The 27371-nt window shown below is 42.4% G+C and overlaps 1 protein-coding gene across 4 annotated transcripts; it reads left to right on the forward strand.

Annotated features, from left to right (window-relative positions):
* The first annotated feature begins 850 nt into the window (after positions 1-850).
* Positions 851-26193, forward strand: LOC125537910 (MADS-box transcription factor 51-like). Of its 4 annotated transcripts, none has more exons than XM_087544098.1 (8): positions 851-1385; positions 22194-22272; positions 22716-22780; positions 22862-22964; positions 24287-24322; positions 25102-25158; positions 25234-25499; positions 26057-26193. In XM_087544098.1, exons 1-7 carry the CDS (start codon positions 1192-1194, stop codon positions 25375-25377), a joined length of 678 nt encoding a protein of 225 aa, XP_087400224.1. In that variant the 5' UTR covers positions 851-1191; the 3' UTR covers positions 25378-25499; positions 26057-26193. The 4 variants fall into 4 exon arrangements, with proteins under 4 accessions (XP_087400224.1, XP_087400223.1, XP_087400227.1 ...); XM_087544100.1 differs by having other exon boundaries at positions 853-1385; positions 22865-22964; XM_087544097.1 differs by lacking the exon at positions 26057-26193 and adding an exon at positions 4380-4431 and having other exon boundaries at positions 25102-25234.
* Positions 26194-27371: the final 1178 nt, after the last annotated feature.

Raw genomic sequence — 27371 nt, forward strand, 5'->3', positions numbered from 1 at the left:
TTTTTTAAGACGAACCAACCTGAATTTGGATGGTTAAAAAAATAGTGGTATTTTCATCCTCTGACTTGACTTAACACCGATGGGCGCATTTTTCTGGATTTATTTCAAGCCTTCCGGCGATGTTCGTTTAGTGAGAGGAGATGTCCCGTTGACTATGAAAGCGTCTGTGATGACTTCATGAGTCTTAATACGATGTGGCGGCTCAATCTCTCGAAGGTGCTCATAAGGATAGAGTGTGCGTGTGGGCAAGTGTATATGCATATATATGATTGTGTGCGTATGGGTAAATATTATGTGATGACATATATGTAGACATCCCCTAAAAAAATCAGATCCAAATTTGAAATATACACCGAGAAACAAAAAAGACAAATCTTTCATGAATAGTGTCAAAAGAAGACAAAAGTAAAAATGACACTATCCATGTGTGAATTTGTCATTTTTGTTTCTCCATGTGTATTTCAAATTTAGATCTGAATTTTTAGGGGTAGTTGTAATGTGAACGTCCATGATTTTTTTTCAGAATTTTTTAAAACGTTTAAATTTGAAAATTTTAAATTGGTATCAAGGGGAGCATGTGAGGGCTGGTATCATCCCGTGTGTGCGATATGTAATGTGTTAAAAATAATTTTTAATAAAAGGGAAACTGCACTGCTCCGGAACGTTCTCGCTGCCTCGCGCGTGCACACCACGGATAAGCCAAATGCAGTGCATCGGGGGTCTCTTCCTTAGCTGGGCTGACCGACCGTACAAGTCCAATGTTACAGCACTCGTGTCAGTCGCAACACACTCTACGCAGCGTGCGTGCGAGCGCTTTGATCTCTGTCTGCGCGGTGGGGTCGAGGGGCTCGGCCTGGAAACCACTCGTGGTCCGACAACGCGATTGTACCTGACGTTGGCATTCGCGTCGCGTGCCCTATATCCCGTGGGCCCAGATCTCGCCGCCGACCCAATCCGGAGCCAAATTTGGATCCTTGATTTAAGCGCGTTCGACTAACCCAACAGACAGAGGCAGAGAGCAACCAAATTTCGGCCCGATCGATCCCAGCCTAGATTCCCTAGCCCGGCCGGTGGGGAGCGAATCCGGCAAAGCGACGGCGAGGGGAGCAGGGGTGGAGGAGCCATGAAGCGCTGCTGCCTGCGGCTACATAAGCCGCGCAGCTCCGTTTCGTTCTGTCGGGGAGAAGGAGGATGGCGCGGCAGCGGGGGCGCGTGGTGCTGCGGCGGATCGAGGATCGGAGGCGGCGGGGGATCTGCTTTAGGAAGCGGCGGGCGGGGCTGGTTAAGAAGGCGGAGGAGCTCGCCATGCTCTGCGACGCCGACGTCGGCCTCCTCGTCATCAGCCCCTTCGACGGCACCTTCCAACGCTTCGCCGCGCCCGCGACGTATGTGCCTGTTCCTCCGATCCCTGTCTTTTCTTCCGGCTATTTGCTCTCTCGATTACAATCCAATTAGGCCAATGTTTCGAATGGTATTTTTCCCGTGTGAATACGCGACTCCACGGCGCATCTCATGCCCCGCTCGTTAGCTATATTTTTCTTGCGCACGTAGTAGGCGAGATCACGATGCACAGTACTGCTCTACTGCACAGTACACTACACTACGGCGAATTTATTTACTTAACTGTCTGAGATTCGGGTCATCTCTACTTTATTTTTCTGCCGGCGTTCCAACTGTAACTAGTACTACACTACAGTAGCACAGTGCACACTACAGTATTTTATGCTTCCGTGAACTACAGCTGATATGAATGGAACTAGAATTACGTAAGAGCTGCTGGTGGGTTTAGTACCTAGGATCGCAGTCTTTAAGAGTTTATGGCAGCGGTCTGCTTCTTTTTCTTCTTGTACTAGAGATAACCGACTGTAGCCGGAAGTAGTATATATGGTGCCAGGATCAGGCGTCGGTCCTTTCGTTTTGTTGCTTCTGAAAGGCATTCAAAACCTGTTAAAGTTAGCTTATTTCTTGTTGACTGCTAACCAAATTATTTGAAATCCCTGGTTAATTTCTAAGCAGAAAATGTGTACCAATTTACAAAACTATGTTTTGCCATCAAAATAGTTCTTGTTTCTAAGTAGAGGTAGGATGTAAGAAAACCGAGATTATAATTATGAAACCTATAGTTGGAATACGTATATGATCAATGTGCAATATAATAGTGGCTAGGTGCCTAAATCCTTGTTGCTTAAATATTATTATCACAACAATATGAAGACTCTATTAGCAATAATCTTGTCATCGTCATATCCATAATGCTTAACCACAGGCAACATAAGTGCATGCATCATGCATGTCAACAGGGAGGAGATAATGCATGCATAAGCTTTGTATCTTGCATGGCATCCAAAACAAAATATCTATGCACCTATATGTCGCTAGTAAGAGCTTTGATAGGTGCATTACGTTTCTAGTTCATGAAGAATCCATGCTAGACTAGTTGTGTGCACTTGGTAATAGCAAGCAAAGCAAATCTAAAATTAACTTAGTTGTTATAGTACATGTGTCGGGCTAGATAATTTCACTATGTCAGTAACTTAAGAAGGCCGGTTTATAAAGTTCTATAAAAGGACATATCTATCAATAAAATGCTAAGCTTGTGACAAGATGTAGTCCTCAAGTATAAACGAGTACAAATATAACATGTGTATGACTGTATGTGTCCATGTGAGGATAGAGACATTAGAGTTGAGTGATTCAATTATAACATTTTGGTATTATGAGTTAAGTGGTGTATCATGTAACTCCAACAGACTATACTAAATTAATATGGGACACTATTTATTTGTAGTTATTTCAACCAAGATTGTGGTTTACAAAAACAAACTCTAATGGTAAACTGATAGTGATTGAACCAATTCTCACTCATTTGCATTTCTCTCTACTTGTGTACTCCATCAAGGGGCAAATATGTATGACGTTGCATTGCGAAATTAATTTGATATAAATGCCCGCAAACTATCTAAGTTATCATATTGACGAAACCGCAATTTATAACCAAGTCAACACTAATATGTGTGATAATTAGTTAAAAAAAAATCTTCTTCTGAGAGATATGATATTAAGTTTCTTATATTCATCATCTAGGCTCTCTCGCGCGCCTAACTACCTCACAATGGGAATATCATAGATAATATCATGCAGACACATGTAATGCCAACTAAGCATATTGGTGACATGACATAGTATTAATTGAGGAAGAGAAGATGCTAGTATCAGTGCCATGCAAAACAATGCATGATACTATACTATGTACTATGAGCGCGCCTTAGGTTGGTCTATATCTGCACCTACTAATATGTTTTCATACATTAAGCATATCACACACACACACAGACACACACACACACACACACAGAGGGAGAGGGAGAGGGATTAAGAGTGTTAAACTATGGAGAAATTTGGGTGTATATGTAATGATATATTGGCAGTTATTATAGTCGGAGTAAGATCTGCAAGCCGACAAATAATGCTAGATCATAAAGGATTATCTAGTGAAGTGAATATCCCTATGATTTCATGTGCATTTAATGGAGAATTTGCTTTTTAGAGTTCATCTTGAGATTTGTACTTTGTTATCACATATGTAATGTATGTCTTGAGCTTGGCAATATATGTTTGCATGTTGCACCATAAATTATTTTTCAAACTTGGATACAACATGAGCTATACCTGACCAGTAGAGCTTGTGTAGATAATATAGTAAGTGAAAAGCTAGGTGTCGGTTAGGCTAATGGAAATAATAATCAGCCACCTCCCACTCCGTCTAGTTTGAATCAAGTAATTACCTTATAGTAATTGATTTCTACAATAAAATATTTCCTCATGCAACAATTTTGTTGTGCACAGGCAATATTGTTGCAAAATTTCTCTCCACAATCTAAAGAAAGTTCATTAATATCACAACATTTCAAACAATGCATTCAATGTAAGAGTTACATACAAAAAACACCATTGGAAACTTCGCAACATATGCGACATAAAGGATAATGCATACAAAAAGGGAAATACATTTGCAAGAACTAGACCCTTTACAAAGCACAAGCATAACCATTGCAACATGTCATCCGCATATACACAACAAAGAATTTGTGCCATGTGTTTGCTGATGAAAAATCCAGCAAACTAATGCCTTGTCATCTCCTGGTTCAAGTGAGTCTGAACCCATCCATGCCTTGACCATTTTCCTTGAGTCAGAAAGCATTTTCCGTCATAGCTTGATCATTTTTAGAGATAAGTATTATGGGGGATAGAAACTCATGAATTGTGTGGGGCTTTAGCCAATATATAACATTGATTTTTGTATATTGATACATATATTGCACTAATATATGTCTAACACCTCCCCTCCCCACCCCATACTCATGGTGGATCAATAACAGTAGGTTTGGAGAGCTCAAGTCGGTGCCTTCATGAAGAAGTATGTCAACTAAGGTTTGGAAGGCTTATATTGTAAAGAAGGCCTAATCCTTTGCCTTTTACCTGGGCTCAATCTTGTGGTTGAACTCTTTTTCTCATATTTATGTTCATAATACATTGCCTTTGTAAATGGTCGTAGTCTTAGTGAGCAACTCTTGGGGTCAATGTTGTTTTTATGTTCTATTTTCTTGGCCCCTTCTTATCCTAAGAGAAGTATATACATGATCTTCTTGATCATACTTCTCTCACTAACCTCCTCACCATTCATACACCAATTATTAGACTCTTAAGGACCCTACTCACTTTTTCCATCTTGTTCAGTTTTGTTTACCTCAAGGTCACTTGCTTTTGATCCCCCATTACCATGGTATAAGATCTAACTCACTTTATGGAATCAAACTCGTGAGGCCAAGGCAAGGGAAAGTTTGATGGTAGAGTGGTTCGGTGAGAAATCTCAATGCGACATAGATATCATAGTGTAAGGTGCATGGCGATCCAGATCACAATGATACCTGGTGTAAGGATACAATTGTACACTACCTTGGTTGTTTCTAATACTAGCTTCCGTATTAGATTCAGCGGGGAGTGAGGGAGCTACAAATAGCATGTAAATATCGATAATCATTTGACACCATGAGCCCATAACCTAGCTTTTGTATAACATATGCCACATTAGCAAAATACCTAAGAAATCATGCTAAGAAACATGTATTGGGAGAGTCCTGAGAAAAGCAGGACATTAAAACTTGTGGGCCTATGCATGTTTTAACATGTACACAAAATTTTGTCTTGACTCACATGGTACTAATTGATTTACAAAAAAGTTATACCTATAAACTCACATCAAAGCAAGTGCTTTACTTGTGGTACTCTTTTCTCTCCTAGTACTCTTGATAATTGGACACATAATCTCCATAACCTTTTAGGGTTCACATCAAGAAACTCCATGGAAGTTCACATGGACATACCTATTTGAACTCCCGGGGAAGATGAAACGCCTAACTATGAGGCACCCTTTTTACATTTGGTCACTCTATATGCCTGAAGAATGGTTAGGAATGTGTTTTAATACTCTATTTTATCTTCAGAGGTTATAGGTGTTGCGAAAATAGTGACATGTATTCCTGTCAGGCCATAGGCCAGTTTATATACACATATAGGCACGATAAAATATGCGGAAACTGCTTTATACCGTGGAAATATTACACAGATATTATGTACAACTCTAGCACTCAGCAGACTCGTGGTGGATCAACACACTGAGTTTTAAGAGATAAAAGTTGTGATGTGCTCTAGTTTGAGCTTTCATGAAGTAATCTATTAATTGTAGCCGGAAGGCACATATTGTGGAGCAATCACCTAATCATGCACATGGGACCACATGAAAGAAGAATCGACACCAATATCTTTGGTGAGTTGATGCTTCATATGATCACACACTATATTGATAACACGTATATTGTTGGATGAAAAAGGATTTGATGTAGTCATAGAATCACCCAAATCCTCAAGGATCCACAATAGAAAAGTTATCCTTGTTGCAAAAGAGTCATAGCCTACAACTCAGGCTCTGCACATGAATGGGAAACTACAATATGTATCTTCGTTTTCTAGGCAGTGAGAGAACCCACACCAAGAGGTAAGCGGAAAACATGTGGCAATCTTAGGGCTCGCTAGCCGATTGCCATTCGAATAGGCCTGGAGCTATAATGAAATGGAACCTAGAAAGAGAAGACGGTGTGAAGAGGTCCCATGGAGATATCATAGTACTTAAAGTAGGTGACTATAGTGAACTAAAGTGGGAGCAAAGATGAACTAACCCACAACGTGAACAAGATAAAAGATATCTGGATGAGACACAAGTAGATATAGGCAAGACTCCTAGCAAGATGGCGACAACACTAGTGCGCTCATCGATAAGAGAAGATCTCGAATGCACTTTGGGATATAAAGAAGCCATCTGAGCTAGAAGAAACCTCAATCCGAAGTAGCAAAGTGGACCAACATCATACATAAGAAACTACTCGTTAAGACGAGCATCCATAAAGGCAATGTAAATAGTGTCATCACTAGTGATGTTCTTGTCATGAACATGTAAAAGAAGAGCCTGACTACATGACGAAAGTTGGACAAAGGGCATGTGATCTTGATCATACTTGTCGAGAAACCAACATCAGTGACCAATGAGGTGAAGTGCTCAAACTAGATACATGGGGCTTTTATTAAGGCCATATGAAGAGCAACGAAGACAACACCCCAAGCAATCCAGAATAGAATACCTAGGTTGTGGTTGCATATATACAGACCTCCTCATGCAGCTTGCCATAAAGAAAGGAATTTTGTATGACAATTTGAGAGAGAGATGAGTGGCGAATAAAAGCCACAACAAGAAGGGTGCGGACATTGGTTATGGGGGGCACAACATCAAATATCTTAGCATAGCCATGGCCGTGCTTCTACTAAAAGACAAGGGCCACAAGACGAGCCTTGGAACATCAAAGCGAGTCTTAACCTTGCAGACCCACTTACAAGTGAGGGGACAAACATCAGGAGGAAGCCATTCTCCATGAACACAACATTTTTAGGAAAAAGGCGACCAACCAACTTTAAATTAATGAAGCTCTTACTGTCAAACAGAAAAACATAACACGACACATGCCACAAAAAAACAATAATAAGATACAAGAGTTCGCAAGAGCAACAATAAAGCCCAAGAGTCGGAGCCCTGAGATGCGATCGAAGGACCCAAGCAAAGAAAGAGGCTATGTGAGGAGACTAGCCATTAATGGAGGCCATGATATCTCCATCAACTCACATCCGACCACATCGCCGAAAGGAGCCCCTCGCTACCTTGCCCTGGCTTGAAGGTTGCGGAACGGTCAAACGATGGGGATGCTCACCCTATAGCTAGTATGGGCAATGACGACAGGAACCATCTCACTAAGCCTAGCTCCCCATGATAGCACCAACACTGAGACCATGAAACCGTCTGCATGAAGAGAAGAAGTTGTTGTCTGTGAACCACACGCCCAAAAACCACCAGGAATGGACCTTGCTCATGAGAGGGAGTTTCCAAGAAGGGAACGACACCACAACGTCACCACCATCTGGTCTGGAAAGCCGGACAAAGGGTTTTCTCCCAGATCCCAAGGCAAAGGAGGACACCCCACAATGACACCTCCAAGGAAGGGAATGTCACTCAAGAGTGTTGTCGTCACCGACACCAGCACCATCGGACAGAGCTTTCACTCAAGAAATGACCCCCTCCCCCCTACCACTCACCACAATGCCTCCCACAAAGCTATCGATATGAAGGTGAGGTGGCCAAGGAGCGATGTATACAACACCTAGAACATAGCGGTATCAATCCATGGAAGTACCAGTATCCTGCAAAAGTTGAAGACTGTGCAACACAAATAAAATTTCATTTGTGTCCCCAATAGTGCTAACAAGGGTGTCGACCTTGCTAATCTTGCTATCAAGATTGTAAAAGGATAAAGTGATAGATAATATTTTTTGTATTTTCGGAATAAAACAAAAATAAAAGTCCGTATAAAAGTATAAAAGTGCGTATAAAAGTTGTTCAAAGGTGATTCTTATGCTAAAAACTAGACCAAGGTTCATAAGTTCACCAAGTGTAACTTTCCAATAGATAAAAGTGTGGTAAGTGACATAAACAAGTGCAAATGTACACAATGAAATATTTCATGCTCATGTCAAACATATGAATGTGTTGATTCTACACAAATAGTACGTTCATAATACTGTTAGACTGAGATACTCATCTTATAGCTAAATAGCCCGTCCATAGATCATACCATCTGGGCATTAAGTGTGAACACATGTAATTGCTTTGAGCAAGATGACATACTGTTATTTATGAGATTCCAATGGACCCTCTAATAAACCCTAACCCTTAGTGGCAAGAATTCTATACACGCCTTATCCACCTTTTGTCACTATGGTAGATTATTTGCAATATTGAACCCAACTAGTGCACACCTCTCCCACTACTGATTACCAATATAAACTAGCCAAGAGTAAACAAGTAATCGAAGAGAAATATACATCAGTAGATCAAACAAGATGGCATTAATAAATCTAAACATGAAAGAATAATTCATCACATGATCTGCATCACCGCTATGAGTACATCAGATTAATAATCATGTAGATTAGCTCATATGGCTATTGTATTGATCATCTAAACACATCAAGGGGAGAGATTAAAACTTGGCTACTGTCATGAACCCGTAGTCCAAGGATCGAGGTTGATGATGATGGGGATGACTTCCCCCTCCGGTAGAGTACATGATCATGGCTGAAAACAAAGTTCGTCTCAAAAAAGCGATGTAGCGATGGTGAAAAATGATAGATAATTAAGGTAGAATTTTTAGAATGTATATAGACCATCGGGCACCGAAGCCACCTAGGGGGTGCCCCAGGGGCCGTAGGCGCCCCTATAAGGTGGGTGCCTCCTTGGGGCGCCTAGGCCTTGTGGGCCCCACTAGAGGTTGGGTCTTGGCCCCTGGTCCTCTTCCCACACGAAACTTCTCAACCTCTTTTATTATATTTTTTTCTTGGATTTTTTGTAGTAATTTTCTAAAATTCCAAAAACAGGAATTGGCACTAGGCATTGGATTAATACTAGCACAAATGCCCGTGCGTTGCAACGGGAAAAATCAGTTTATATTCAAGTTTATTTATAATAATATGTGCAAAAATACATTCGTTGTTCATGCAAATTTTAGTCACATTTTTTTAAGATCCAAAATTATCGAAATAGGACATGCTAATCTTATAGAATATTTCTTTACCTACATCAACATACTTTCCTCCATGAAACAAAATAAAATTACGAACTTCTCCTTAAAAGAAATTAGGAACTCGGTAAAGTTTAGCCAATACCGGTCACAAAATTCGGAGAGAGATAGCATACCTTCGCAACAACTATTATATTTTTGGGCTTGTTCGAGTGGGGATATTTGGATAGTTTCTAGATTTTAAAAATATTGTACTAAAATAGTGTTTGGGGCTCACCACGGTTCTTGTTAAAAACAAAGTCATATATGATATTTGTTTTTTTCGTTAACATTCTTAGTTCAACCAACAACTCAACATGGACATAGAAAAATCCCCAGCGCAGCAGGAAGCAGGCCTTGCATTAGAATTTCAACAACTGTGGTTTTGTCGGGCGTCAAAAGCTCACAAAAAAAAATTCAGGTTTAGCCCCCTATGCCAAAGATACTACTGTGACCTTGTGGAGTTAGTCTAATTCATTCTTTTTTTAAATGACAACTTATATTTAGCTGGGCAAGCTCATCCTCAGGCTAGGACGGCCTCAACATGTATGTGCTTGATCTTGTCTTTCAGTAGGCTGCAACACGTTAGTGTGTGGCCTTATGCTACATCATTCTTGCCTCATGCAGTCCATTAGTAGATCAAACAAGATGGCATTAATAAATCTAAACATGGAAGAATAATTCATCACATGATCTACATCACCGCTATGAGTACATCAGATTAATAATCATGTAGATTAGCTCATATGGCTATTGTATTAATCATCTAAACACATCAAGGGGAGAGATTAAAACTTGGCTACTGTCATGAACCCGTAGTCCAAGGATCGAGGTTGATGATGATGGGGATGACTTCCCCCTCCGGTAGAGTACATGATCATGGCTGAAAACAAAGTTCGTCTCAAAAAAGCGATGTAGCGATGGTGAAAAATGATAGATAATTAAGGTAGAATTTTTAGGATGTATATAGACCATCGGGCACCGGAGCCACCTAGGGGGTGCCCCAGGGGCCGTAGGCGCCCCTATAAGGTGGGTGCCTCCTTGGGGCGCCTAGGCCTTGTGGGCCCCACTAGAGGTTGGGTCTTGGCCCCTGGTCCTCTTCCCACACGAAACTTCTCAACCTCTTTTATTATATTTTTTCTTGGATTTTTTGTAGTAATTTTCTAAAATTCCAAAACCAGGAATTGGCACTGGGCATTGGATTAATATGTTAGTCCAATAAAAAGTAGTAAATAGTATGCTCAAAGTATATGGAATTGATATCAATGCAGTATGAATCATATAAAAATTATAGATACGTTTGAGCATATCACACCGCTGCAATGAAGGTACGTCGACGCGTCCCAAGGCTTAGCACACACAAACTGGATCGTGTTGCCTCCAACAAAGACAAGTGGCCACCCAAGCAGTGGGCATGACCGACAGGGATGGGGCTTGCCATAGGCCATAGCCCATTGATGTGGCACAGGACTACGCAACCATGGTTGGGAAGAGCACGTGTGAGTGAGAAAGCGGGGGAAGGAGAAGGAGGTGGCAGGGGCACCTCACACCATTGTTGCCTGATCAAGGAGCATCATTGGCAACAGCAAGGGAAAGCAAGGTGAAGGAGGGGTTGCTTGAGGTGGAGTGGGAATTGTCTTGTGAGTCGCAGGAGTGACCCATGAGACGCCTAGGGTTTCAGGGGGTGAGTAGTCAACTTGAGAAGAGCAGCGCTAGCAAAACCATAGCAGTCAGTAGCCGAAAGTGGATGGATGTGAAAGCCATAAGTAGGAAGCCAGGAATCACCATCCAAAGAAGGGACGGAAGGGGACATGCCAAGAGAAGATGGTGCATCATGAGATGTTGGCCCGTCAAAAGAAGGCACGACAGAAGAATCCAAAACACATGGATGACAACTGCAGCAGAAAGGTAAGGAGGAAGAGCAGGACGAGGAACCACACAAGGGTGCCCAAGTGACAAATGAGGTGGACGGTTGCGTGCGGTCCACAATGGGAGCATGTGCGAACCTAGTGGGATGGGTGGAAAGGGACAATACAATAGTCATAGGTGTGTTAGGTTAAGTTGATAAATAAATAGCCTCATTAGAGGTGGTCGAAGAAGAAGATGCACGTAGATAGAAAGGGTGAGACTCAACAAAAGTGACATCATGAGATATGGAAATCTACAGGAACCTAACATTGATTGCCTCTGTTCCCCAATGTATCCTAAGAAGACACACTCAATAGAATGAGCAGATAGTTTGATGCATTCACAAGGTGTTAGAAGAACATGGCAAACACAACCAAACAGACGAAGCACATAGTAGCCAGGAGAAAGATCGCAAAGGCGCTCACAAGGTTTCCTCGACAGTGGATCACCCGCAAACACTAATTATTCACGTTCCAATTGAAGGAAATATGCCCTAGAGGCAATAATAAAGTTATTATTTATTTCCTTATATCATGATAAATGTTTATTATTCATGCTAGAATTGTATTAACCGGAAACATAATACATGTGTGAATACATAGACAAACAGAGTGTCACTAGTATGCCTCTACTGGACTAGCTCGTTAATCAAAGATGGTTATGTTTCCTAACCATGAACAAAGAGTTGTTATTTGATTAACGGGATCACATCATTAGGTGAATGATCTGATTGACATGACCCATTCTGTTAGCTTAGCACCCGATCGTTTAGTATGTTGCTATTGCTTTCTTCATGACTTATACATGTTCCTATGACTATGAGATTATGCAACTCCCGTTTGCCGGAGGAACACTTTGTGTGCTACCAAACGTCACAACGTAACTGGGTGATTATAAAGGTGCTCTACAGGTGTCTCCAAAGGTACATGTTGGGTTGGCGTATTTCGAGATTAGGATTTGTCACTCCGATTGTCGGAGAGGTATCTCTGGGCCCTCTCGGTAATGCACATCACATAAGCCTTGCAAGCATTGCAACTAATGAGTTAGTTGTGAGATGATGTATTACGGAACGAGTAAAGAGACTTGCCGGTAACGAGATTGAACTAGGTATTGAGATACCGACGATCGAATCTCGGGCAAGTAACATACCGATGACAAAGGGAACAACGTATGTTGTTATGCGGCCTGACCGATAAAAGATCTTCGTAGAATATGTAGGAGCCAATATGAGCATCCAGGTTCCGCTATTGGTTATTGACCGGAGACGTGTCTCGATCATGTCTACATTGTTCTCGAACCCGTAGGGTCCGCACGCTTAAGGTTTTGATGACAGTTATATTATGAGTTTATGCATTTTGATGTACCGAAGTTTGTTCGGAGTCCCGGATGTGATCACGGACATGACGAGGAGTCTCGAAATGGCCGAGACATAAAGATTAATATATTGGAAGCCTATATTTGGATATCGGAAGTGTTCCGGGTGAAATCGGGATTTTACCGGAGTACCGGGAGGTTACCGGAACCCCCCGGGAGGTATATGGGCCTTAGTGGGCCTTAGTGGAAGAGAGGAGAGGTGGCCAGTGCTGGGCCGTGCGCCCCTCCCCCCCCCCTAGTCCGAATAGGACAAGGAGAGGGGGCCGGCGCCCCCCTTCCTTCTCTCTCTCCTCTTTCCCCCCTCCCGAATCCTATTCCAAATAGGAAAGGGGGGAATCCTACTCTCGGAGGGAGTAGGACTCCTCCTGGCGCGCCCTATCCTGGCCGGCCGCACCCCCCCTTTGATCCTTTATATACGGAGGCAGGGAGCACCCCTAGAGACACAAGTTGATCCACGTGATCATATTCTTAGCCGTGTGCGGTGCCCCCTTCCACTATAGTCCTCGATAATATTGTAGCGGTGCTTAGGCGAAGCCCTGCGACGGTAGTACATCAAGAACGTCACCACGCCGTCGTGCTGACGGAACTCTTCCCCGACACTTTACTGGATCGGAGTCCGGGGATCGTCATCGAGCTAAACGTGTGCTAGAACTCGGAGGTGCCGTAGTTTCGGTGCTTGATCGATCGGGCCGTGAAGACGTACGACTACATCAACCACGTTGTGCTAACGCTTCCGTTGTCGATCTACAAGGGTACGTAGATCACACTCTCCCCTCTCGTTGCTATGCATCACCATGATCTTGCGTGTGCGTAGGAATTTTTTTGAAATTACTACGTTACCCAACACCAATTCTTTAGAAGAGCGCACCAATGTCTTCATGTTTCCTTTGAACCAAATATTCAGAAATTTTCACCTATGTATACTCACAAACAAATTAGTCTCTTAAACACTTTTGTCGCTAAAACTCCAAAACCTGGAAGGGTCAATAGATGCACTTACATTTACCAAGTTTACAACTCTGATAATCTAAAAATACACCTCCTGAGACAGACCCCAGAAGACCACGATGAAACTTAAGTCAATAAATGACCAATAAGATGATGCCTCTTATAAAAAGAGGTGGTAAACAAGGCAACAGGGCAAAGAAACCGGCGGCAGTGGCAATGGTAGAAACATGAACCTGTTAAGCTCCCAAAGGAACTGTGAGGCATAGCACCGGGGTCCAACCCCAACTAGAGCTCTTGTGTGACGATCCTGAACACAATAAAAACCAACATCAAGAATGATGTGAGAAAGAGTCAATAATCTAGCTAGCTGGAAGAGAGTTGCATGGCAAGCCTAGAATATGAACAATGATAAACATGAAAAGATGAAGTGTTAAGGGTGCTATGACTAACAATGGGAAGAGAAGTACCACCGGTGGCAAAAGTATAAATAGGAGAATCTAGGGATATAATAAATGATAGAACAGACGATCGGAAGTTATATGGAAAGATGCTCTAGAATAAAGAATCCATGTAGACATACCTATTTGTGTAGAAGGTGGTCCCCAAGTGCCTAAACGGTGTGTGGCGGAATTTGCTGATGAAGAACCAGAACACACTTAAGCTAGTTGTGCAATATCTTGGTTAGTCAGGGACACAACTAAAGAGGTCGAGGTAGAAGCACCAACCCATGTGGAAGAGCCAGGTGAAAGGTGTCTCTTTTGCTTGAAGCAGGTTGACCCAGTGTTACCATCCTTGCTGCAGTAGGTGCAGTGAGGACGACCACCATCAGGAGAAGGATGGTATCCACCTCCCATGGGAACTGGTAGAAGAGTTGGGGCTTCAAAGTGGATTATAAGCCAAGGCAACAATTGGTGTAGTAGGCAAAGGTGCAGCAAGCATAGAGGGAAGGTTCATGATAGTATCACCACCCAGACGAGTCTCCAGGACACATTCTCAGTGTGTGCCTCGAGAAGAGAGACACAAGGCACATGCATAAAGAGTTGGGCATGTCATGGCTCAAACTCCTTACGATGCTGCTTCAAGGACTCGTAAGCACATTGATGTCATCACGATTAGCCTAGTTAGATAGGCAGAGTCACACCTAGCGGTTCGAATAGGATCCAGTTGAGGTTTGATGGTAGTACTCTGAGCATAGAACTCCCTGAGAGTGGATCACACTACTGAAGTCATGCTCTCGACTTAGCACATACAAGTACGAAGCATCATTGGATGGGCAGATAATGATGACGAAGGTGAGCCCACATCTGGAAGTTTGTGGAGAAACACGCAACCTCGAAAGAAAAATGAGACAAGATACTGGCACAGAGGATAGCCATAGAACTTGCATGATCATCAAGCCACTTGAGTATAAGCAATCAACTCATCATAATAAGAGTATATATCCACCAGGGACCTTCTAACCGTAGGCTCCAATAACAACATCATCAACAATCTTGGCAGCTTCAACCACAACATGATTAGCAGACAGGATAGGAGTTGGCAGTACCATTGGTGAGGGCTCCACAAGGGCAACATGGCACACCGAGCACGAGACCTCGCCAGAGAAATTCCTAGAGACGAAGACCACACATGTAGGCGACAAAGTTGTTGGTACTAATGTCGTAAAAAATATTGGGCAACGATGGATGGGAACAAAACATAATGATGAAGACATTGTGCCGATTTTGCTTTTTTACAAGATGGAATCAGGCTCGATCAATCTACCAAGTGGAATCGGCAATGGACTGAACGCTATAGATTGATCAAAATAGGGTCAATCATCAGCAACGTGCACGCATAGAAGAGGTGCATGAGTTAAGTGCAAGCGATGTGGTTGGCCACGTGTGATACGATAGGTGCCATCACAACATAATTCGACCCGATCCAAGGGGTGGCGCCCCATGCTCTAGCTTAGCCCGATCGAGGTGTTGGCGCATGAGATGTGCCCCAGGCCGGCCTGATCAAGGTGCTGACACAGAAGCTCGATATGGATCGGAGCGCCTAGAATAGATGGGATTGCAGGGGCTTCTGTCAATGTTGGTATGAAAAGGCGGCAACGGTATCTAAAGACGGGATTGTCAAAGGAGTAGCATGGTGGAATAAATTAGAGGCAAGACAATGAAGAAACATCAAGATTGGTCCTTGGACAAAAATCATAGTTGATCATAGCATAACTTTGTGTGAAAATGGAAACCCATGCTCTGATACCATGTTAGAGAAATAGCAAGTTGTATTTTCATGTGGTGAAAGGTCGGTATGTATACATGCATGCATATGATAAAATATGAAAACCAAGAACTTATATAATAGGGATATTAGACTACTTCATTGAACTCCCATCCTATAAGTTCTTGTTTTTATGATAGGATAAAATATGAGAAGCCTAGGAGAAGCCTTGAACTATGTTACACTTCTTCATTGCTCTTTAATCTTACATCCTAGTTGTGCATATTTAATCAAAATTTGACCTTTTGGAGTCTTGGGAAATGGAATGCGACACTTGATCAAGCATATTATTGATCAAAATCTTTAGTGAAGTTGATTAGTTTTTTTAATATGCTCGGTATGATCTCATTTTCCTAGTGTGCACATAGAGTTGACTACTTTAACGGTCGAGCTAGTTTATCTAACACACAATAGAAAGTACACGAGATATTTTTATTGATGTCCTTTTGTTTGTAGGATCAAAATCCTTGTGATCTTACCTACAATTAGTCGCATACTTCTAAACTTGTCATAACTTCACTACCACAACATTCTCTTGTTGCTTCCACTATCCTAAGATATTCTTGATTCTTCACTCTATTGTCACACCACCTCCAAATACTTGTCATTCACCGATTCTAGTTTCTCCTGGGACCCCCGCTAATACACCGACTCCAAAGGCTCCTTCATATATCCCACCAAGATCTACCCAGTTTCACTACATACACTACTAACGTTCTCTATTGGTTGATACTTGTTTTATCGAGTCGTCTTCTACTATTTACACACTTAAAATCGTGATCATTGGACTTCTAAATCTCCTCGGTGTTATGGTTGGTCATTTAATCTATTGCTATGAGTGAAATACCAAGTATATGTACTAGAGGGATTGAAATTTCTTACAGAAATTTGGCCTAGGGGAGTGAGAATTGAAGCGGATAGGAAACCCACGTTCCCGGAGGTTGGCACATTCACTCTGAGGTACTTGGTTCATCCATAAACACCTTAGAAACTATGACCACTTTGAAGGTGTCGAGCATGAATGCTCGGGGGTCTTGGACAATTGCACATATTGTCCATTGTTGAGATACAGCCATTGAAAATTATGGACCAACTCCACTCAACCTACTTGAGGTCCATCAGAAAATGGACTTAACAGAAATGGCTAAGTCTCCAGTTCAGATGTTCCAGACCAACTCCACTCAGAAGTTCCTAACCTATAAAGAAACTACTCTTGCTGAGAAACGCTAATAGACTCGGAAGTACCGAACATGCTCCACTCGGAGGTTCTGAATCTAACAAAGAACCCTCTAATTTCATCACTAAATCCATTGGTTCCAGGAACCAACTCGACAATTTTAGATCCACAACTAAGAGAATTTTAACCAACTCTCACGTCACACAAACAGTTTGGAGGTGTTGGTCGACTGGTCCGATAGTTCTGGGCATGTTGAAACTTGTGAAATGAGATATTTTTAGTGGAAATATTTGATTATTTCGGCAATGTGATTTTTTTGCGAAAAGATCGGATCTATTATAAAGATTCACTGGAAGTACAAAACACCTCAAACATAATAAAGATTACATTGAGGTCCATGGACCACCGAACGACCATTGCCGCTGCCAGAGCTAGTCGTCGATGCGCCGCTGTGGTCGCTCCCATACCGGAGTCGGCCTGACCTTGTCGTTGACAGCTAGGAAGTCTTCGTGCACGTGCCCCTAAGGACTAGCGTCTCGGATCCATAGTCGTCGTCGTTGAATCCTTGAATCGATCTGAAGAATTTGACACCAAATATCGCTGTTGCGTACACACGGAGAGAAACCCTAACCTCGCCGCCCTGAGAAGCTGGCAGGAAACTACGTCGGAGCTCCGTCTAATCCATCGCAGCAGACAAACTTGACGAGGGTCAGAGCCCGTAAGACTGACTCAAAGAAGAAGCGTCTCGTCCATCCAAACGAGGCCCCTGCGAGAACTAAAACCTTATCTATCTACTAGCCGGAGATGAGCCACCAGAAATCCCCTCGCCGCCACCGGCCGCCAGAACGGCAAGCGGAGGGGAGGCAAATCCATGGGCTCGCCGGCGAAGATCGAGGGAAGGAAGGTTTCCCTACGCCTTCCGAGAGGGGAAAGAAAAAATCAAGGATACTGCTTGGCGCCGATGTATTTTGGCAATGTGTTGAGCCATCGTTCAAGGGCAAGCACCCCTCTTGATAGTATGGGTGTTTCTAGGGCTCAATGTGGATTTCCTCCATTACAAATCTTAGAAAATTATCCTTAAACTTGGTGTGTCCTTTCAAACTTTTTTTGGGGTCAACAATGAGCTTTCCAGCTAACTAAAACTTAATATGGTAGCAAGGCCAACAATATTGGGTTGAAGTCTCGACTTTCACAATTTATGTTAAAATTTGATTGCCCTCTTTCTGTCCATGTCTAGACCTTATCGAGCCATCGTGGGAGGAATGGTTCACTTTGCGCTATAAGGTAGCGATGAGTGGTAGTAGTGGTAGTATAGTCTGTGATAAGTTACTGGATTTTGATATGAATCATTCTTGCTACATTCGCGAGTTATATATGGCACCCCAGGTTCAGTTCTACATTGCCTAGATATGCATCGTGGATAAAGTTTGGTGCGCTTGAGGGTTATTTGACATTTAGTAAGTTTGAGGGTTCGTGTGAGTAGCCTACATTACATGTCTTGAAGGAGGCGGCACTTTTTCTCTACCAGCGAGGAGAGACCAAGACCAAATATTATAGTCCTATAGATAATTTAGGTCTTGATTGGTCACATTATTCAACAAAGGGCAATTCAGTCATTTACTTCCTATGCCTATTACCATATTTCTTGGTATTCCTTGATATTGGGCTTACACTACAACAGATAATTTAGGGGCATGCGTCGCATCCTATCGCTAGCAGCATATTCCTTGTTATTCAGTCATACGCCCCTAGAGATATTGTACTGCCATGGGCCTCGACATGCGTCAAGCTAGCCTTCGTGTTGCTTTTGTCCCAGCATTTCCAAGACTTATCACTAGGCCCCTGAGGCTTAGGGCTTCAATCAATCGAGAACCTTGAGACCCAAGCACGGTTATTCCTTGTTGTGTTTTGTGCTAAGTCATTGGGGTTCATCAGACCCATCATGCCTTTGCTTCGCGCCTCATTGTTCTTGGCTTCTTGCTCTGCCTCATGCCACACGAGGGATTCATCTGTGTGTTCGGGGTGTTTTTGAGTTGTTGATGTGCTTTGACTTGTCCTTAGATCGATCGATTCAGGTGGGCAATCATCTCCAACTAGCTAGTGACCGGGGTTTCAACCATTTTACATGGGCGACTACGCTAATGCATATTGCTAGGTAGAACTGGGTTATTTGTATAATATATGGTGTTATTTGTTCATCACGCATGTACATGTTTTGGCTCATTGCAACGTTGAAAGTTCATTTGTAAGGCAAGTATAAATACAATCACTTGTCTTTTGCTGCAATAAAATAGGACTATGATGTACAAAATTGAGTTGACGGATCTTTCATGATAGATACACCCCTAAATCTATCCAATTACAAAATGCTACTCACCTCTATTTCAACTAATCCGTGGTTCAGAACACCAGTGTCCTCTACTAAAGAATTTGTGGATTGACCAACCTTCTCCATTATTTTGGACTTAGGTTTCTACTGGTTGGTGCATCAAACTTTATATAATATCAAAGCTAAGAGCTCTTGGATTCAAGAGTTGACCCACAATGTAAATAAAAAGTTTCTTGCTCTCCTTTTATCCACATTGAGACACTATTGAGCCATACTTAAGCGGGATGTTGAAGTATTTGTGGATTACCCAACCTTCTCCAGCAGTTCAAACCTCCGGTTCTATTGATTGGTGAATGAAGCTTAATAGGGTATTAGAGCCAAGAGATCTTTGGTTCAAGTATTGGATTCCATAATTAAAATAAAAGATTATTGCTCTCTCTTGTCCATTTAGGCTCGATCCAGATGTGAGAGGAGGTGTTGAAGTAAATGCAAATGCCCAACCTTCTGCATTAGTTCATGTTCTACTAGTTGATGCATAAATCTTAATATGGTATCAGAACCAAAAGGTCCTGGCTCCAAGACTTTGCTTTCACAATTTAAATAAAATAATTAATTGTTCTTGTTCTATCTACCTTTAGACCTTATGAAGTCAGGGGGTGTTGAAGTACATGTGGATTGTCGAACCTTTTTCATGAGTTTAGAGTTATTATGGTATCAAAGCCAAAAAGTCTTGAGTTTAAGACGTAACAAGTGCAATTTCAATAAGAAAATTGCTTGTCCATTTTCTGTCACCTGGGCATTTCTCGGGTCAGGCCTTCAACTAAAAGATGCACCTTTTGTATTTATGATATTATTTTAATTATTTGGGGCTGCATAAATACAATAATATACCTATATTTCTATAAAACCCTATTTCTAAGGTTTGTCAAGCCTTTTTCATTCTTTTGATTTGGGCCAATCTTGAACATGAGCCCGGCTTGACCATGGGGCTTCGGGTTTGGGCCGTCGGGCCGGGCTACCCATGCCTAGGTTGATTTATGTCCATGTATATGTGGATTTCCAAATCTTCTCCACCTCTTCCAATTTTTGGTCCTGATGGTTGGTGCATAAAATTTAATGTGGTATCAAAACTAAGAGATCATGGGCTCTCCTTTCACAGCTTGTTTGCCTCTTCATGCCCATGTTTAGGCCTTATCGAGCCAGACATGAGAATGTTTTTAAAGTGAATTGCCTAACATTCTCCATCTATTGGTTCTACTGGTTGTATCATAGTAAGGACTCCAATGTTTCACCTATCTGGCCACATCCTGCTGAAGAGTGGCTATCAATATCCCCTGTCCACAATTTTAGAGTGGCTATCAGTATCGCTCTATCCACAGTTTTAGGTAAAGTAGGTGACATCCCCTCTGATTTCTCATTACAAGTCTTTTCATGAACTGTTTGGACAATGTTTCTCATAATGCAAGCTATGGCTTGGGATATTTTACAAGAGTTCCTTAAAATCGTGCTTGATACTCGTTTGTTGCACAAATAACAACGAAGACATGAATTGGTGATGGTCTATGGCACTGAACTTTGCCTACACTGTAGTCATGAACGTGGGGCCAAATACACATCATGGCTAAGTTTCTATGCCCGGAATCAAAGCGCGACATTGCCTTCTATGTGCATCACCGACACTGCGATCCACATTAAGTCTTGGATATATAACTTGAACAATTGAAACATTCGTCTTGCCAAATGAGCGGATCATGCCGCTGAACTACGAAAAGGATGTCTTCAGCAGTGAACGTTGATCCTTCATGCCATTGGCGTCGGGATCTACCGCCACCGCACGCTTGAGAAGACTTGTACAACCCTTTACCAAGCAAAAGACCCGTAAGAGGATTAACATCATCCTTTTCATGGGTCATCAGCCGAATAGCCACCATGCACTCAATCGCTTGACTGAGCGCCATCATCTGCTGAGCCGACGCGCCGTGCCACCACTCCATGGCACTCCATGCCGTAAATCATTGGTGATCCATTGCTACTCGGCGAACTAGATTGAATCACGCTGTCATCTATTGATGCGTGATATCGGGAATCGCCAGGGTGGCTAGAGCCACTACAAATTGGCCCAAGGACTCACTAAGAGAACGAACATGTGTGTTGTGAGGGTTAGGAGGCACCATCACAATCGCTTGGGGAATCTGACTAACCTCGTCCAGATTTACATGTGTTCAGGGAGGAATCAACTAATCAAAACACCGGATTATCTACCTTCTACTAGAATTTTATGGCCAAGGGTCACATTTCCATGATCGATCTTGGTCGATCTGGATGTCTGATACCATGTGTAACATCCCTTAGTCCTATAATTGAAAGACCGAATTCCCTACCTTCTACCGATATTTTACGTCCACGGGTCAAACAATTCCACAATCGATCTGGATCTCTGATACCAAGTGTAACGTTCCTACAATTGAAAGACCGAATTCGCTACCTTCTACCGATATTTTACGGCCAAGGGTCAAACAATTCCACGATCAATCTGGACCTTTGATACCAAGTGTAATGTCCCTTAGTCCCAAGGGATTTGGGCGCGAGATTGATACTGATACAGGATATGCAGCAATTGGGATCGAAGAAAAGCAAGATAGGTAGAGAGTTCACGTATTGTATGTATGGTCTCATACCCCTTTTCCCTCCTGACGCTTAAAAGTAATATCTCCGGCATAAAGCATACAAGCACGCAACTGTCGATGGTCTAGGAAACATGACGAATCGACAAAATGCACAGGCATACCATCAGTAGCTTGTTTCCAGAAAACTCAGTGGAGATTATTTTTGCCCAAGTAGTTCTCTGAACTATTGTAGCATACTTGTTACTTTTTGCATCATTATGTCTGATGCTCATTTCTCTTGAATATCAAATTGATATACTGTGTCCCGCAAAAGAATTATGCATTCACAAACCTTTGTTGCACTGCAGTATGGAGAATATCATCAAACGTTATCAGAATTTCCCAGAAGCACAAAAAAGAGCACAAGAAAGGAGCATTTTTAAAGAGGTGACAAAGAACAGAATCAACATCATTAAAACACTATCAAGAGTGTCTATCTTTACTTGTTATCGGATATCAAAAATCAGTTTTGATGCTCTTCTGCAGATACCTTTCTATGAGCAGATCCATGTACTCTTCCAACAGCAGTAACTATTTTTTATTTCTGATAATAAAGAGCATAAATCATGCTATGGAAATGTTACAAAATATGAGTTCACAAAACTGGAAAATATAAAAATGAATTGTTGTGATTTGAAGTGATGTGATGTTAAATACTCCCTCCGTTCCGAATTACTTGTCGCAGGTATGGATGTATCTAGATGTATTTTAGTTCTAGATACATCCATTTCTGCGACAAGTAATTTGGAACGGAGGGAGTAAATGAGACATTATGCCCATTTGCTTTGAGAATATTCTCGGTACTGCTAATGACCATTTCATTTTCCCAGAGAACAAGCAAGGATTTTCAAGTTCCCATAGTAACAACAGATAGAAGGCCAAACATTCATGACATGTAACATCTCGAAATTGCTTCTGCAAGTAGCAATTGCAACTACAAATAGTTCCAAACTGTTATTAATATATATATTATCAGCAGGTCAATTGATGAATCAAGCATATCCCAGTTGACCATCGAGCAGCTTAGCCAAATTGAAAGGACATTAGAGTATGCACTAAGGAGTGCAAAGACCAGGAAGGTATGTTTCAGTAAGGCGTGTTTGGTGTGTATATCATTTATTAGCTTCCTAGTACAAATATATTTTGGAAATCTTCGTCGCAGAATTTTCGTTTAGATTCCAATTCAAGACTTTTTCATGTAAAGTATCAAGGTACCTCAGGGTCTGCGGAAGTAACACAGTAAGGTTCTTTACTGGAAAAGAACTGGGATGTCTATGCAAGTTTGAAATTTTGGTTTTTTTGTTGTCACCATGTAAATTTAACCTATCTTTGATCAAAAGGAAGAAGTGAAAATGGGAATCACGCTCCACATAATAAAATGTGAAACTGAGAATCACACTCCATAGAGATGTTTATATAGTTTACATTCTTTCTTGCCTATTAATACTGTAACACTTTTTTGTGGGGCATTTCTACTGTAACACTTGTGCCAGGCTTCTCATGCTCAGACAGAAACCCAAAGCATTTATTTTAGTATCTGAGTCTACAATTTATCAGTTGCACTGATATTTATGTTCCATGAATGACTATCGAATTTGGTAACCAGTCTACCTAGCACAACACATGGTATTTGCAGATCTGACATCAGAGAGGGAATCGGCCCATTAGTACAACATAAAAATCACTTGTTGGTATGAAAGTTTAACAATACTCACGCCCTAATCTTGCTTTACTACAAATATTAGACAGTCTAGAAGATTAAAACAACTGATTTTTCACAAGAGGGCATGCTCTTCAGAGCACCTAATAAGGTATTGGTCAAACAGTTCGAGCGATCTCTCAACGTTTTGGGGAAAATCCTTGATATAAATAAGGAATGATAGTTTTTTTTTCCAATTTACCCGTCGTATGGTGAAATGGAAGGAGTAGTGCCAAACTAAGTTTCTACTGTTGGTTGATGGTATAAGTTTTGGTGGAACGTCTTGCCCTTTGAGGCCGACGGATACATGTTATATATTGGGGCGCACCTCCCATCGACAGCGCATACAAAGAGGAGTTCGATTCAGAGAGGAATCGTTACAACGTACTAGAAAAAGAATAGAGGTCCGGTGCTAACAAGACTTCCTAGAGAGTCCTAGAACTATACATGTTAACAGATGGCACAGATGTGTATCTGTGATGTATATTAGGATGAAGATTGGTTCCACCATCTGAATTCCTAATCATGGCAGGTAGATGACTAGTGCTTTGCCTTACGGTGCCAATGTATAACTCAACTTGTTGCATCACTAGTAATTTTGATTTATATGGTTTATATATTTTGGCGTTTAAAGATATTTCAGTCTGATATGCCCCTGGATTCATTTTTAAATTCAACATACTTTCACCTGCGTGGAATCAGTTGGAAGCGTATAGGATCGCCACACTACAGGAGAAGGTGAGTCTCAATATACCAATATGATTTTTTTTTAAATTTTAGTACTTACGAGGTTTACCACATCCAGCACATGTCTCCATCCAGCTCTATGAAAGAATCATCCAGAGGCAAGCCTTTTGCCTCCTTTTAAAAAAAATCATCCAATTCACACTGTATAAACCAACAGCCACATTGGCTAGTATCTACTCCCTCCGATCCATATTAATTGTCACTGCTTTAGTACAACTAATATGGATCGGAGGGAGTACCAGATTTTCATTTTTATTTTTGTGGGGAAGGGAGTACCAGATTTTCATTTTTATTTTTGCGGGGAAGGGAGTACCAGATTTCAGCTGTGCGTAATGGATAAAACTGAATCAGGGAGATGCATTTATCCAGTGTATGCGACATCAAGATATTTCTGCATGCGCGCCTTATATTCATGCGAGATGTGTTCAGGGCCTGCTGTTCTATTACCGAAAAAGGCTTTCGCCCCGCTTTATAAATAAAGCAAACCGCCACAAGCAACGAGTACCACACACGAGTCCGCCACACACACACACACAACCAAGAAGCAAGAAGTACAAGGTTTTGCCGAGGGCACAGCTCAACAAGCCCAAAGAAAAACGAAAAAAGACCGGAGGCACCGGATCTGCTGTTCTATTGGTCTGCCAAAGCCACACACACACACAAAGATGGAACAACTAACTCTGTACCTTCCTGCAAAAAAGAAACACTGACTCTGTAAAGTCCATCTTGCTGTCAGGCTCGCTCATGACGTTCCTGATGCATGCTTGCAGGGGAAAGCAACGGTTGAGGAGAGGGATTTGATGGAGATGGTCTCGAGGCAGGAGCAGGCAAGTGGATTGATCCATTGCAATTAATCATAACACTCAGTTTCACCGCCGAGTTGATCCCTTGCATGTAAACAGAAGCAGGAGGGAGGAAGGTATGTAACTAGAAGCCAGCAAAGCAGCAGGGAGGTGGATTTGACGCTCAGCCTCGGCATCGGCATTGGCTGCAACGTTGGTTGCCCGCGCAGGCACCAAACGCCAATTGACCTCAACATGCCGTGACAGGGACATTTTCGGCCGGCTCATGAGTTTCATAGTTGGAATGACGTTGCATGTGAACCACCAACAGATTCTCCAGAATTTGCCGCAAACATGTTGAGTTGGCTATCATAATTGCTACACAGGTGCACAGTTTTTCACCCCATTGCGTTTAGGGCTTGATTAAGAATTTGGTGTTCTTCCTGGGTTCGGTTGTACTAGCATAAGCTAACTTCACAAAAAGTGTGCATTTGTGCCTAGCTCCACCAAATTCAAGTTATCATCCATGAGTATGATGATATGTATCTTCACTGAAACGAATCCATGATTTGTGTTCTACTAATGCAGTAATGTACCCTTTGTTATAGTGCACAACTCTGGTAAACTCAAGTTATTATGCGTCAAGAAGATACTCCCTCCTTTCCTAAATATAAGTCTTTTTAGAAATTCCTATGCGGACTACATAGGATGTATATAGACGCGTTTTAGTGTAGATTCACTCATTTTGCTCCATATGTAGTCTACATTGGAATCTCTAAAAAGACTTATATTTAGAATCAGAGGGAGTATTTCACTATCCCTGCAAAAAAAAACACTAGATTTTTTATGACGGGGTTACTGAGTGAGGGAGAAATTGAGGATTATAGATGGTAAACATGTTTTTTTAGTGTCAACATCTCCTCTATTTATTCATACAATGCAGGGATCTGCCGAAATAATCACAAGGGCTGGCTGAGTTTGTGGGACACTGTAGCTCCGGGAAAAGTTAAAACACACACATTGAGATGGATCCGAAATGGGCTGGCGGTCGGCTCAGAAGTTCACAGGCGAAGAATTAAGGCTGGAGTCTTCTGTGTTGCTTGTGGTCGAGAAGAAACAAAATATCATCGGTTTTGGGACTGTCATCATTCAGCAAAATTCTGGAAGGTAATGCGCTCGGAATTGGGAGTTCTCCACCGGTTTCAGTTAGCTCCCAGGGTGATCTTTCTAGATGGCTGCTGTCGTGGTTGGCGAATGCCTCTGACGGCGAACGAGCTACCATGGTTCAGGGCCTCTATGGGGCTATGGTCGGTAAGATACAGCGCACGGGATGGAAGGAGGATCGAAGAGGCGTCAGATACTGCTCGATCAGTGGTGAAGGTGATGGAGGAATGACAGTCGGTTCCTGGCCGCAAGAGCAAGATTGTGAAGCCTGTACCAATGCAGAAATGGGAGCAACGACCAAGATGGGAAAGAAGGGTGGCATGGGAGTGGTGTTCAGAAATCACGAGGGTGCCTTCCTGGGAGGGGCATGCCTCTTCTTTCCTTAGTCTATGGAGCCAGCAAAGATCATAGCTGACGAAGTGACTGCTACTAGACTGCATATTGAGATGGATTGCAAAGATATCGTCAGCAAGCTTCAGAACAAGGAGCGTGACGTGCCGATGCTGGGGCCAATGATCGAGGAGGTGAAACAGCTTCTGGAGACACGCCAAGAGTGCAGGGGGATTGGGTTAGGCGCACAGTTGGTTCAGCTAAGGAAGGGGTAATGAATAATTTGTGCAAGGTTTGCTTGAATGAACCACCTGAATGTATTCTGCACATTATTTCGATGGTAAACATGGTTTTTGCTTGTATGGACCAAGATTTGAAACCTACCGGTAACGCATAGCAGCAGCACGATGCAAAGAAGAAACTTGCGCATACCTTGATTCAGATCTCCTTCTCCGATCGCCGGCACTCTCCTGTGCGCGTCGGGCGGCGCCCGCGTTTGTGTCCGTCCGTCGTGGGAGCCGAGGAGGATTGGGGCCGGACGAGAGACAGGGAGAGAGAGTGTCTGTCCATTTCCCCGGCACGTGTCTCAAAGGCTTCCGCAGCAGCCGCCAGGTGCCCCATCAGCTGAACGGCCGGTGACACGCGCGACGTGCACGGCCCCCGTCAGCCGAACCACGCCCAAACGGTTTGGACGTTTGATTTAGCCGGATTTCCCTCATTTAAGGCGGCAATGTGTTCGTCCATATTCATTTCTATCCGTTGGG

This window comes from Triticum urartu, chromosome 2A (genome assembly GCF_056163025.1).
Source record: "Triticum urartu cultivar PI428250 chromosome 2A, HENAU_Tu73, whole genome shotgun sequence".
Taxonomy (NCBI): Eukaryota; Viridiplantae; Streptophyta; class Magnoliopsida; order Poales; family Poaceae; genus Triticum; species Triticum urartu.